The sequence below is a fragment of the Hippocampus bargibanti genome, linkage group LG01 (assembly GCF_051943395.1).
Source record: "Hippocampus bargibanti isolate YZ-2025 linkage group LG01, ASM5194339v1, whole genome shotgun sequence".
Classification (NCBI taxonomy): domain Eukaryota; kingdom Metazoa; phylum Chordata; class Actinopteri; order Syngnathiformes; family Syngnathidae; genus Hippocampus; species Hippocampus bargibanti.
Genome location: NC_142734.1, coordinates 13904223 through 13915429, shown reverse-complemented (window position 1 = coordinate 13915429; position 11207 = coordinate 13904223). Strand labels below are relative to the sequence as shown.

General features: G+C 45.8%; 1 protein-coding gene across 1 annotated transcript; it reads right to left on the bottom strand.

Annotated features, from left to right (window-relative positions):
• Positions 1 to 707: 707 nt before the first annotated feature.
• tceanc (transcription elongation factor A N-terminal and central domain containing) lies at positions 708 to 3137 on the bottom strand. Its single transcript, XM_088998052.1, has one exon. It carries the CDS (start codon positions 2964 to 2966, stop codon positions 2343 to 2345), a length of 624 nt encoding a protein of 207 aa, XP_088854178.1. The 5' UTR covers positions 2967 to 3137; the 3' UTR covers positions 708 to 2342.
• Positions 3138 to 11207: the final 8070 nt, after the last annotated feature.

Genomic DNA, 11207 nt, shown 5'->3' with positions numbered 1-11207 from the left:
GTATTTTACAAAGATTCCACCGCATATAGCTATATTTTATGTTTTAAGACTCGGTTGGTGACGAGTCCGTACGTGACGTCACTAAAGGACCGCCTTTTACCGTAAAAAAAGACGCATTGTAGCGGTCCTTCCATCACGTCAATGTATTTTGCTGTACTTGTTTGGTCTGGGGATCTCGTGTTGCACCCAAAAGATGCCAGAATAGGGCGTCCAAGCGCCATATAAGGAATTTATCAGCCTGTGTAAACGGAGGTGGCCACAGGAGGTTGCCATTTTGTGCCTCTTTTTTTGGGTGAGAGATTTTCCCCCAATGTTGCCTCAAAATGGCACAAATAAATTCTTTAATCGATTGCAAACATGTATGCTTTCCTCTTCAGAACTATTTGAATCATATTCATCACTGGATGTGGAACAAGAAAGCATATTCTCTGAATCTGAAGCCATTGTTTTGATTCACTAGCAATGCAAGACGTCTTGGCGTGACGTCATGAACTGGACCGGGACTTTCTGAAAAGGCCCAATTCGCAGCTCAATTTTTTTGCAGATTTTGGACACTAAGTTATTTTTTTTTTGTGTTTTGCATTTGACTAAAAATATCATACTGCGTGTTTTGGGTATTTTAGATGCTATAAAACGTTTTTCTGGTGTCAGTTAAAAAACCAAAAAGTGACTTTGGTTGTCCTTTAAGGTTTCTATTAGTAGTTTAGAGCAAGAAACAGCAAATTGAATTTGATCAACTTCATAGTTTATGTTTTGTGTAGTCACACACTTAACTCATTCACTGCTATTCCTGAATTTGTTTGGGCTTTGGGTTGTCTTGCGGCAGGGGGTGCCGATAAAGCGCCGGTAAGACCTCTGGCAATGTTTTTTTCCCTTCCATGAAGGGGCAGCATTTGCCTTTTGTATAGCCGATCCTACTTGCACCTCATATTACTCCGGAACCATATAAATTAAGAATTAACTCTTTTTTTTCTGATGAAAGAAGAGAGTTGAGGTTTCTTATGCTGCATTAAATGTTTATGTAGTCCTAAAACTCAATATTCTGTGGATCCAGCAATTTGAGTGAAAATGACACAAACCCTGGCACTGGAGGGGACACATTTTTTGCACATGTCTGGAAGTGAATTGCGAAAAACAAAACAACAATAGCTTTCATGAAAATATGCATTTGTTCAGTCAACACAAACAAACAAAACAATAGTAAAATGTGCTGGAGCATAATGGCCACTCCAGATTTAGGGTTGACCCCTCACATGCCTGTCTTGACCCACCCGATTTGCGACCCTCATGCAGATAAGCTGCATATTGAGAGGATCTCAGGCTGTTTCCCTTTGAAAGACTCACATGCTGGCCATTTCCTCGGAAGGTCATATGCCTGATCACATGAGATGCGATGGTAATGCGGCCAGCATTTTATTATTTAAAAAAAAATATTTGTGCCCATGAAGTGGCACGGCACACTAGCGGTTAGCACAACAACTTCACAGTACTGAGTTCCCAGGTTTGACTTATGTTGTGTGGTGTTGTGTGGGGTTTCGAGTGGGTTTTCTTTAGGTATGTTGAAGTCCCCCAGTACACTATTGGGTAATTGAAAACTTTAACTCATTCACTGCCATCCCCAAATTTATTCAGGAATTGAAAATATAAAGTGGAGCGCCATTCCCGAATTTGTTTGGGTTTTTGTTTGTCTTGCGGGGTCAGATAAAGGTCTGGTCTGACCTTTGGCAAAGTTTTTCCCTTCCATGAGGGGGCAGCATTTTCCTTTTTCCATCTTCACACTTTGTTCCAGCTTCAGCTGTTGTTAAAGCGCGATATAAACCAATATGTATGGATTGCATTGTATTCACATAACTCCAGACCCATATCAGAATCAGAAAACCTTTCTTCGTCCCACAATGGGGAAATTTGCAGTTAGGAATGTACTTCTTTCAAATGAAAGAAGAGAGTCTGAGGTTTCTTACACTGCATTGAATGTTTATAGACTCATAAAACTCAATATTCTGTGGGTCCTGCAATTTGAGTGACAATGACAAAAACGGTCATTGGAGTGGACACGTTTGCACATGATCTGGCAAGTGAATGAGTTAAGAGGTATGTTGAAATTTCATGCTCAAAAGCCAATTTTTACTTTTAAAATAACCGTATGCAAAGTTCCTGAAGATTTGTGCTACATTCAAAGAAAAACCATCATGTTTAGATTTGATGTTCAATCTAGACATGACTAAATCAGAATCAGAAAGCCTTTAATAGTCCCACAGTGGGGAAATTTGCAATGATGAAATGATATTGCCTAGAGAAAATGTTTACAAGAGTTTCTATAGAAGCTGGCTCAACAACAAAAATTAGAGGCATACCCATCCGCTGTGGTACCACTGCTGCCCACAGCTGCTACATGTTACAAAAGTCATCGCCTGGTCATCAGGGCTTTCACGCCGCACCCACGCCGGCAGGAAGAGGGTCCCGCGGTTCACCTGCGTCACCCTGCAGTCTGTATTGCCGCAGCGTTCGCAGCGGAGCCGCCGTGTCTCCGTCCCCTCGACCCTGCGAGGGAGCTGCCGCTCGCTGACTCCACGAGACGAGTATTCCGCCCTCAGTTTCTGGAGCTCGGCGCAGGCCATCTCTTCCACTGACATGCGGGCGAATGCCTCCGGCGTTAGGGACCCACTCATCAGGCCCAGGTGCAGATGTCCGTTTTTAGGATTCTTCAAGTTGGCTACTTTACTTCTCACACAGGCTTTGTATTTGACTTGATTGCATTTGTGGATGCCGCGGATCTGCTGCTCAATCTGTGTGGCCAGCTCTGTGGCCTTGTGCAGGTTAGGCGGTTCAGGGTGGAGGGAAGAGACGAGGAGCTGAACACATTTAGATCTCAGAGAGGCGGCGGCATCATCTGAGGGGTCATCTCCAGCCAATGAAGAGGAAAAGGACTCTTGCTCTGCAGGAGCACGGCTAGAGTCCCCTGCCATTTAGTGGCGGGATGTAACAAAGTACAAATACTTTGTTCATGTACTGCAGTAGGAATTTTGGGTATCTTCACTTCACATGACGACTAATTTTCTGATCAATTATAATTCTTCCTCTACAGTCTTCTTTTACACATACATATCTGTACTCCTAGTAAGTACAAAGAGTGAATACTTTCCTAACACTGTGGAATTCTATTCATGTGAAGCCTCGACCATCCTGCTGGCTTTACGCCTCCATCAGAGCAGCTTTCAAGGAGTCTGTAGAGAACGGTGGTGATGTCCGTGTTCTCAAGGTGCTCCCCTGCGGTGATGTCACACCTGTTAAGATCACAGAGAAGGTCAATATGAATTTTGGACTTGCACGTTTGCTCAACTGCACACATTTGATATTAGCATTTGATTTATCCACACTGAAAAACTTGAACTGAAAGGAGTAATTTCTGTGTATTTTTTCCCTCTGGTTATTGCACTTTGCAACAGGGTCAATTTCTGGACCTGTCCAAAACGACATATTCTGAAAGGAGATTCCATCTAGGAGAAACATTGTGGAACTAAGATTAAAAGAATAGACTTTTTGGATGGTATTAAAACAATTTCAAAGGAAAAATGTTGGCAATAAAAAGCAACTTTTGGTCAGTGCTTCTTTCTGATAGTTAGTTGTGCTGCCCACACAAACAATACTTGTCACGATAGCTTACAAGCAACTGTAAAAATACGTGCTGATATACAGTGTCGACTATAACACGCTGTTTTACTCTGTATATGCTATTTAGTTATTGGCCGTGCAGTTTTGTTTTGGTTGCCTTGCTTGATGCATGGTCGATTCGCTTTAAAAATACGTATTTTGTGTGGATGTGTGCATTTAAACGTGTTTGTGTGCGCGACTACCTGAACTCCTTCGCGCAGATAGCAAATGTCAATATAATACTGTACTGCATGTTTACTGTTCGCACGGACACGGCCATGTTGGATATAAACAAGCACGCTGCATAAATCGACCGCAGGGGGTGGTGTCGACCGTCCAAGAAACGGAAGTCGGGTGGCGAAGATTCTTCTTCTTTTCTTAGGTTTGATTGGCAAATAGTGTCTACGTGCAATTACCGTCACCTACTGGCGTGAAAAAAGACGAATCACGCCATTCATGTACTGGTTAAACAATCCATCCATCACACTCATCCACCCAACAAATAAATACAAACAAAATTCGCAAATCGATTCATCCAATTCTATTGTAAGATATTTCATCACAGATATTGCTTTTGGCCGGGTACTTTAGAGAACACTGGATGCTTGCCTTGCAACTACAAAGTATACACATACGTGTCTCTAGTAATCTTTCACAGCAGAACCCAGAAGGAGGTGGTTTTGTGGCCCTTCAGGGGATTAATGGAGTCTGTAATAAACCACCCCGTGTTGGCTGGCGAGTTGTGGTGTTTCAGGTAATTTGCTTGGAACGGTTGATATGCATACCATTGATGCATCATCGCGCAATTGCATGTTGAAACCTGCACCAAATCATTAGGATAAGGAAATGAAAAATAAATTTCAAGTCAAATTCTGCTGTTACAATTGAGGAATGGTTGCAAATTGAGGTGTGTGCACGCATGTGCGTGCGTGTATGGATGATAAAATATAGTGAACATAGTATAGTCCAGATCTTATCAGAGGCTTTTAGTTAAATCATCTTCAGAATGAAATGTTCTCTGTGGCTGTTTTTTTGTAACACATAATGACGATCCGGGGAGCTATTATGTAACTTAAAGTATGACATTGTAGCAGTTGAGGAAGGAGAACACACGATCGACTGGAGTACGTCTTTATTCCAACTGCGAACAAGTGGATCTAACTCAAACAGAAAATGGAGTGAAATATATGTAACATGAACCCACCACCTCCCGTGCACCTGCTGGCTGAGATGTCTGGTCCTAGTGCCCAGAACACCCAGAATGAAAGTCAAGGCAAAAATTTTGCAGGGGGGTTGACCAGCCTGCCACAACGACTACGCAGTCCGTCGTTTGGTGATGAAGGTGAAATTATTCGGGCAGGTGATCCGGGTGAGACCTGAGTCGGGGAACGACACTCAACCCTGGCATGCCACGGTGAGGCTGGAGGTTTCGGAGGGCGTCCGCAATGTGGGACCTGGGCCGGCGAAACGTCCTCGCCTGCAATTATATGAGCCTGTTTGAGTCTGTGTATTGAAAGGCCCTCCCTTCTCACACCCATATCGAGAACAAAACTCTTTTCCCCGTGTTCGAGCACTCTAAATGGGCCATCGTACGGCGGCAGGAGGGGAGAGCGGGGGGCATCGTGACGCACAAAGACAAAACGGGCTGATCTAAGAGCAGACGGAAGGAATATTTGGGACGCAGTGGTGAAATGGTGCTGGAGTCACGGGCTCCCCTGGCAAAAGGGGGAAAGAAGGTGCACCCGAAGCTTCAGGCAGAAATTCACCAGGGACGCGGAATGGCTGATCGAGTACTAACTCTGCCGGAGTGGCGTTAAGGTTTTCTTTTGGGGCCAAACGTAACCGGAGCAGGACCCACGGAAGCCGGTCGACCCAGTTACCGATAGTGCAGCCCGTAGCGTGGCTTTATGTGACCGGTGGAAACGTTCATACATCCCGTTAGCCTGCGGGTGGTAAGCCATAGTGCGGTGTACTTGCACACCCAAGGACTGTGCCATGGCTGACCAGAGCTCGGACACAAACTGGGGGCCTCTGTCCGAAGTGATATCAGATGGCGTGCCGAAACGTGCGACCCAGGACAACAGAAATGCTTCCGGCCACCTAGTGGACCGATCGACCATAGTGAGGAGATGTGTGCAACCCTGCAAAGGAGGGAGGGCCCCGGCCAGGTCCACATGGACGTGGTCAAATCTCCTGGCCGGAATCAGAAAAGTTTCCAGGTTTGCCCGGGTGTGCCCATGGACTTTGGCGCGTTGACATGCCCCGCATGCAGCTGCCCACTTCCTGACGTCCTTTAGTAACCCGGGCATGACAAACTTGGCCCCAAGTAGTTTGACTGACGCCCGGACGTCAGGGTGTGAGAGGGAATGAAATGAATCAAAAATTCGCCAACGCCACTCCTGTGGAAGCACGGGACGAGTGCGACCCGTAGAAACATCGCAGAGGAGAGCGGGACCCCCTTCACACAGTGCCACCTCCTCAAGCTTCAGGGCCATGCCTGCTGCCTTGAGTTCGTGGATGTCCGGATCCTCAGATTGGGCAGTGGCCATCTCTGAAAAATCCACCCCGAGCTGGACTGGACATATCGCACGTGACAAGCAATTGGCCACAGGGTTCGGTCACCTTAGACATGGCGAATGTTAGGGGTCTATGATCTACGTAGGCGGTAAACCGGCACCCCTCGAGGAGGAAACGAAAATGGTGCGTCGCAAGATAGAGTGCTAACAACTGTCTGTCGAAAACACTATACTTGCATTCGTTATCTTGCCGCTTCCGACTGAAAAATGCACGGGGCTGCTATTCGTTCTCCACAAGCTGCTCAACCAGCGCCCCTATGGCAACATCAGACGCAAAAATGCGGAAAAATCTTGGATGTGCGGCTGAGGAAAATCACCGCACGGCCGCCAAGAACCGTCACTGTTGGGCACCATATGTAATGGTGAGGCCTACGGGCTGTTGGAACGCCTCACGATGCCCAAGCACTCCGTCGTCGCGAACTCCCCTCTCGCCATTGCCAATTTTGCCGCGTGGAGACAACGATCGCGGGGAAAAACTGGCGGGCCAACCGTGGGAATGAAATGCTCTACCCCGTGTTTTGTATCGGCATTGGAAAAGGCGGGTGTGGTTAACGACGGATAATCGTTCAGCAGGCGTTCATAAACGTCACCTGACGTTAAATAATTTGCATGAGTTAACGCTTCGAGCCCTGCAGCCTCACACAGAAAAGTGGCGAAAGAGATGCCGTCAATCAAACGACGGTTAGCAATGTCCACAAGCGAATAAAACATCTGTGCCGATTATCAGAACTGTAATCGAGGCTACGATAAAGTCCCACTCGAATTTCCGTTCGTGGAAACACACAGTCCTGGAGTCAAAGTTGGCGATGGGCGAGCTGTGAGCTGCGCACAGGTGAGGCTCGCATCCACCTGCCGTCATGTCCGCGGCTGTGGGCGTCAGCAGGCTTACTTGTGCCCCGCTGTCCACAACAAAACGTCTACCTGACGAGGAGTCTGTGATGAAAAGCAGCTAGCTTTCTTTGCCGGCGCCTGCTATTGGGTGCCGGCGCTGGAGTTTCCCAGAGTCTCGTAGGTGCAGGGGGATACGCAGTGTCGAGCCTTGGCACCAAACCACTGGTGGGAAACCAGAGGGCTTTCTCGTGTCGCTTCCGCGTGACCACTACTACACGACTACTACGGTTGGGTCGATGTTCGATGCCGCTCCGCCGAGGGGTTCGGCCGTCATGTTTTGCGCGTCATGTTTTCCGCCAAACCTCTGTAGTCGCTGGTGGCTAGGCACGTCAAGTTAGCTAGCACGGCGCGCACTGAGGCCGGTTGCTGACGAAGGAATATGTGGGGGAACAGGAATCCGCCGTCATCCGAACCTAGTAGCGACAACATTTTATCCATCAGATCCACTGCTGTTCCGTCGCCCAGTCCGGGAAGGGAAAGAAGCCTGTCTGCTCTCTCAGAGGCTGATAGCGTAAACCGTCGGAGCAGCAGGTATTTCTCGCTCTGTGGAGGTGCACGTAAGAGAGGCAGCACATGACGAGTAGTCTGTTCGTTGAGACGCCACGACCAGATAATATTTCGGCTCATGTGTCGTGATGCCTTGTAGGTGAAAAAGCGCTTCCACATGTTGGAACCACGAAACCGGGTCGCTATTCCAGAACTCAGGCAGCTTCGCGGCGTGGGCGGCAGTTGCGAGCTGAGGCGCCGGTCGTGGCGACATGGCCGTAGAAGATATCTCTTCGACTGCTGCCATGAACATTTCCAACGTCGGGGTCACCAGTGTAGCCGTTGAGGAAAGAGCACACATGACTGAATGTGGAGACGTGTTTATTCCAACGGCTAACAAGTTGATCTCCATCAAACAGAAAATGCAGTGAAATATATGTAACATAAACCCGCCCCCTCCCGTGCACCTGCTGGGTGAGATGTCTGGTCCTAGTGCCCGCCACAACATCATCATCTACATGTTATATTTGGAGAAAGGTCTTTAGATTCATTCAGGGGTCGGGAACCTAAGGCTCGCGAGCCATATATGGCTCTTTTGATGATTGCATATGGATCACCGATAAATCTAAATACATATTCTCGCTTTTTTTTCTGTTCATTTTCTGTTGGGGCTGCAGTTGGCGGAAAGCGCAATTTTATTTGGATGATAGTGGCCATCAGTTACAGGTAAACACCCCATTTAAATCAGCCCGACGAGTAAAAACGAAGTACACTTCGGCTTGAATGCACCGGAGATTCACCTTTGTGGAGACAAAAGGTTCTGATTCTAATTTGCTATGAAACAAGACAATCAATGAAACAGTCTATTGCACACGGCTAATGAGCCGTGTGCAGGCTAGTTAGCAGTAACTTCGCGAATGGACCCAGCAAGTTAACTTTCATTCCGATTGTTTGCCTGTATTTTTACCAATCACGAGGAACGAAAAACCATTCATGTTAACGGTGAGTACTATCACAAAGTTATTTTAAATAATACATTGTGACATTTTGTTGAAAAGTGGCCGAGCGTGCGTCTGTGTGCGTCTGTGTGCGTGCGTGTGTGTGCGCGCGCCCGAGCGTGTTGTGGCTCTCACTGAAAAACATTTCTAAACATTTTACTTTTATGACTCTCTTAGTTAAAAAGGTTCCCGACCCCTGACCTAAGGGGAATCTGTGTCATGATCTGGTTGGCGACCAAAGGGTGGCGCTGTCAGCCCTGCCTGCTGCCTCGCAGGTACTGGTCGTTCCCAATCAGTGACACTCAAAAGGACTCCCGGCACGACCATTCGCTGTCGGGTCATTGTTGTATGCAATTGTATGCACTGTTTATACATGTGTTTGTTTCATCTTGCCAGACTTTTACTCTTGGTCTTTATTTGATACTTTGTATTTTTCTGTCTGAATGACTTTGATGTTTTAGATTTTGTTCTTGATGACTTTATTTTAATACAATTTCTCAAATACAACCTGCTGCTCCCTCCTGCCTGCTTTTTGGGATCCACATCTGCCATCACCACCTTGCAAACCGTGACAATCTGACGGCATGTCTCTTCATTAAATATGCTCCAAGCTGGAGCTTTTAAAAAAAATGCTTTGGGCCGCAATAATAGCGAACTGTTTCCCACTAATGCAAGCACTCTAGTAGATGCAGGAATATTCGGATGTATGTCTCCTGGTTGATGGTAAGGTACTTAGGCAAGGCGGATGTGGAGGGTAATTTAAGAACGATGGAGCCACCATTGGCCTTGAGTAAAGACACCAGCAAAGACAAAAAACATTCAAACCTAAAGCATTCCACCGGGCTTTCCTATTGGTTACTGGAATTTTGCTCGGATCTCATCAAATAATTTCAATGCAGGGCTTCGAGGCCATTACATGTATTGTATGTTGTCAATTGTCTGTCTTTTTAGCCACATTAGAAGTGCCTTACACGCTGGGTCAGTGAGGACAGTAATTTCATCTGTGCTGTATGTCATGCAGATGAGCATATTTGACAATAAAGTTGACTTTGACTTTTCGAGCGTTCCTGCTGTGTGGGGATGGAATTTTACCAGCATTTGGCCAGTCATGGCGATCTGGCTCCAAGAGGTGGCGCTCTCCTGCTTCAGAATTTCCTGTTTGTATTGCACTCACCCCTTGTGTAGACATGGCAGAGACAGAGAGACAGTCAGAGACACAAAGAAGGACAGAGAGAGACATGGGTGCAGAGGTGGCAAGAGGTAATTTAAAAAATGGCTCACATAAAAGTACAACTTCTCACTCAACTCTCTCGTTTACGTAAAAGTAAAAAAGTACAGAATGTCAAATGTATTTGTTCCTCAACACAATATACATGTTCGCAGATAATTTCTGGTGTTGACGAGCTCGGATCAGGGATGGCCAAATTAAATATTGGAGGGGGCTGTAATTTTTCATTAATGCTACTGGAGACGACATTGGACTATACATTTGCATACGTCCAAAATACATCCTGTTGATAATGGCTTTCAGTTTGAAGAATACATTTTTCAATGCATACATAAAAGGTAACCAAACCTAACAGCAAATGATTTGAAACAAACGGCAAAATACATACAGTGTTTTTTGTGAGTTTGTCTAGCGAAGTTTTCTCTTGCATTAAAATTGCCTTTCAAGGATGGCACAAACTGATGAACAAGAAACCAACATTTAGTGCAAGAATTGAGGGTCACTAAAATATTATTAAAAACATGATCCTGTTCTACTGGGTTGCCTCTCTCACTTAATGTTTGTACACTTTAACACAGACTCTCATTCCGCTATGTACCTCCTTCACGACACATTTGGCTCCACCTTGTGCGAAGGTAGCAAAGACTCCTCAGTTTCAATATACGTTGCTCAATAAAAGTGGGGCTATTTCAAAAAGGCTGTACTTTGCAGCAAAGAATGTCACAGCTAAAAACGTTGTAAGCAGCCATAGTGGGTTGGCATAATGACCATTAAATGACAGAAAAAGGTTGGAGAGTGCAAATGGACGAGAAAGATGGCGGAACTGTTTTATTAGGCAACACTGACACTATCTTTGAACATCACGATGTGAAAATATTTAGACCAGAGGTCCCCAACCCCCGGGCCGCGGACCGATACCGGTCCGTGGGTCATTTGGTACTGGGCCGCGCAGAAAGAATACATAATTTACATAATTTCAGTTTTATTTATTATCAGAGTCCAAACTACGTCTTATTTTGAAAAAATAACTTACCAGATTACATCTGTCTATGACTTACTCTTGACGCATGTCAAAACGCTTGGATTGGATTGGATTTGGATTGGATTTGCCTTTATTAGTCTCGCAGTGGAGAAATTTACATTTCACAGCGGCAAAGTTATGAAAGAAATGAAAGTAGAAAAGCAAAACACAGGAGCTGCTGGAAAGGCAGCCACTCTCGCGGCGCCGTCTTGAAGTCAAAAGAACAAAAGAAAAACTAAATAACAAATAACATGTCTAGGTCATTTTATTTTGTTGTACATATTTATCCGCCGGTCCGTGAAAATATTGTCTGACATTAAACCGGTCTGTGGTGCAAAAAGGGTTGGGGACCACTG

What these genes read in the sequence shown, in the direction of transcription:
- tceanc (XM_088998052.1), bottom strand. Translation starts at nt 2,966, where the DNA reads ATGGCAGGGGACTCTAGCCGTGCTCCTGCAGAGCAAGAGTCCTTTTCC.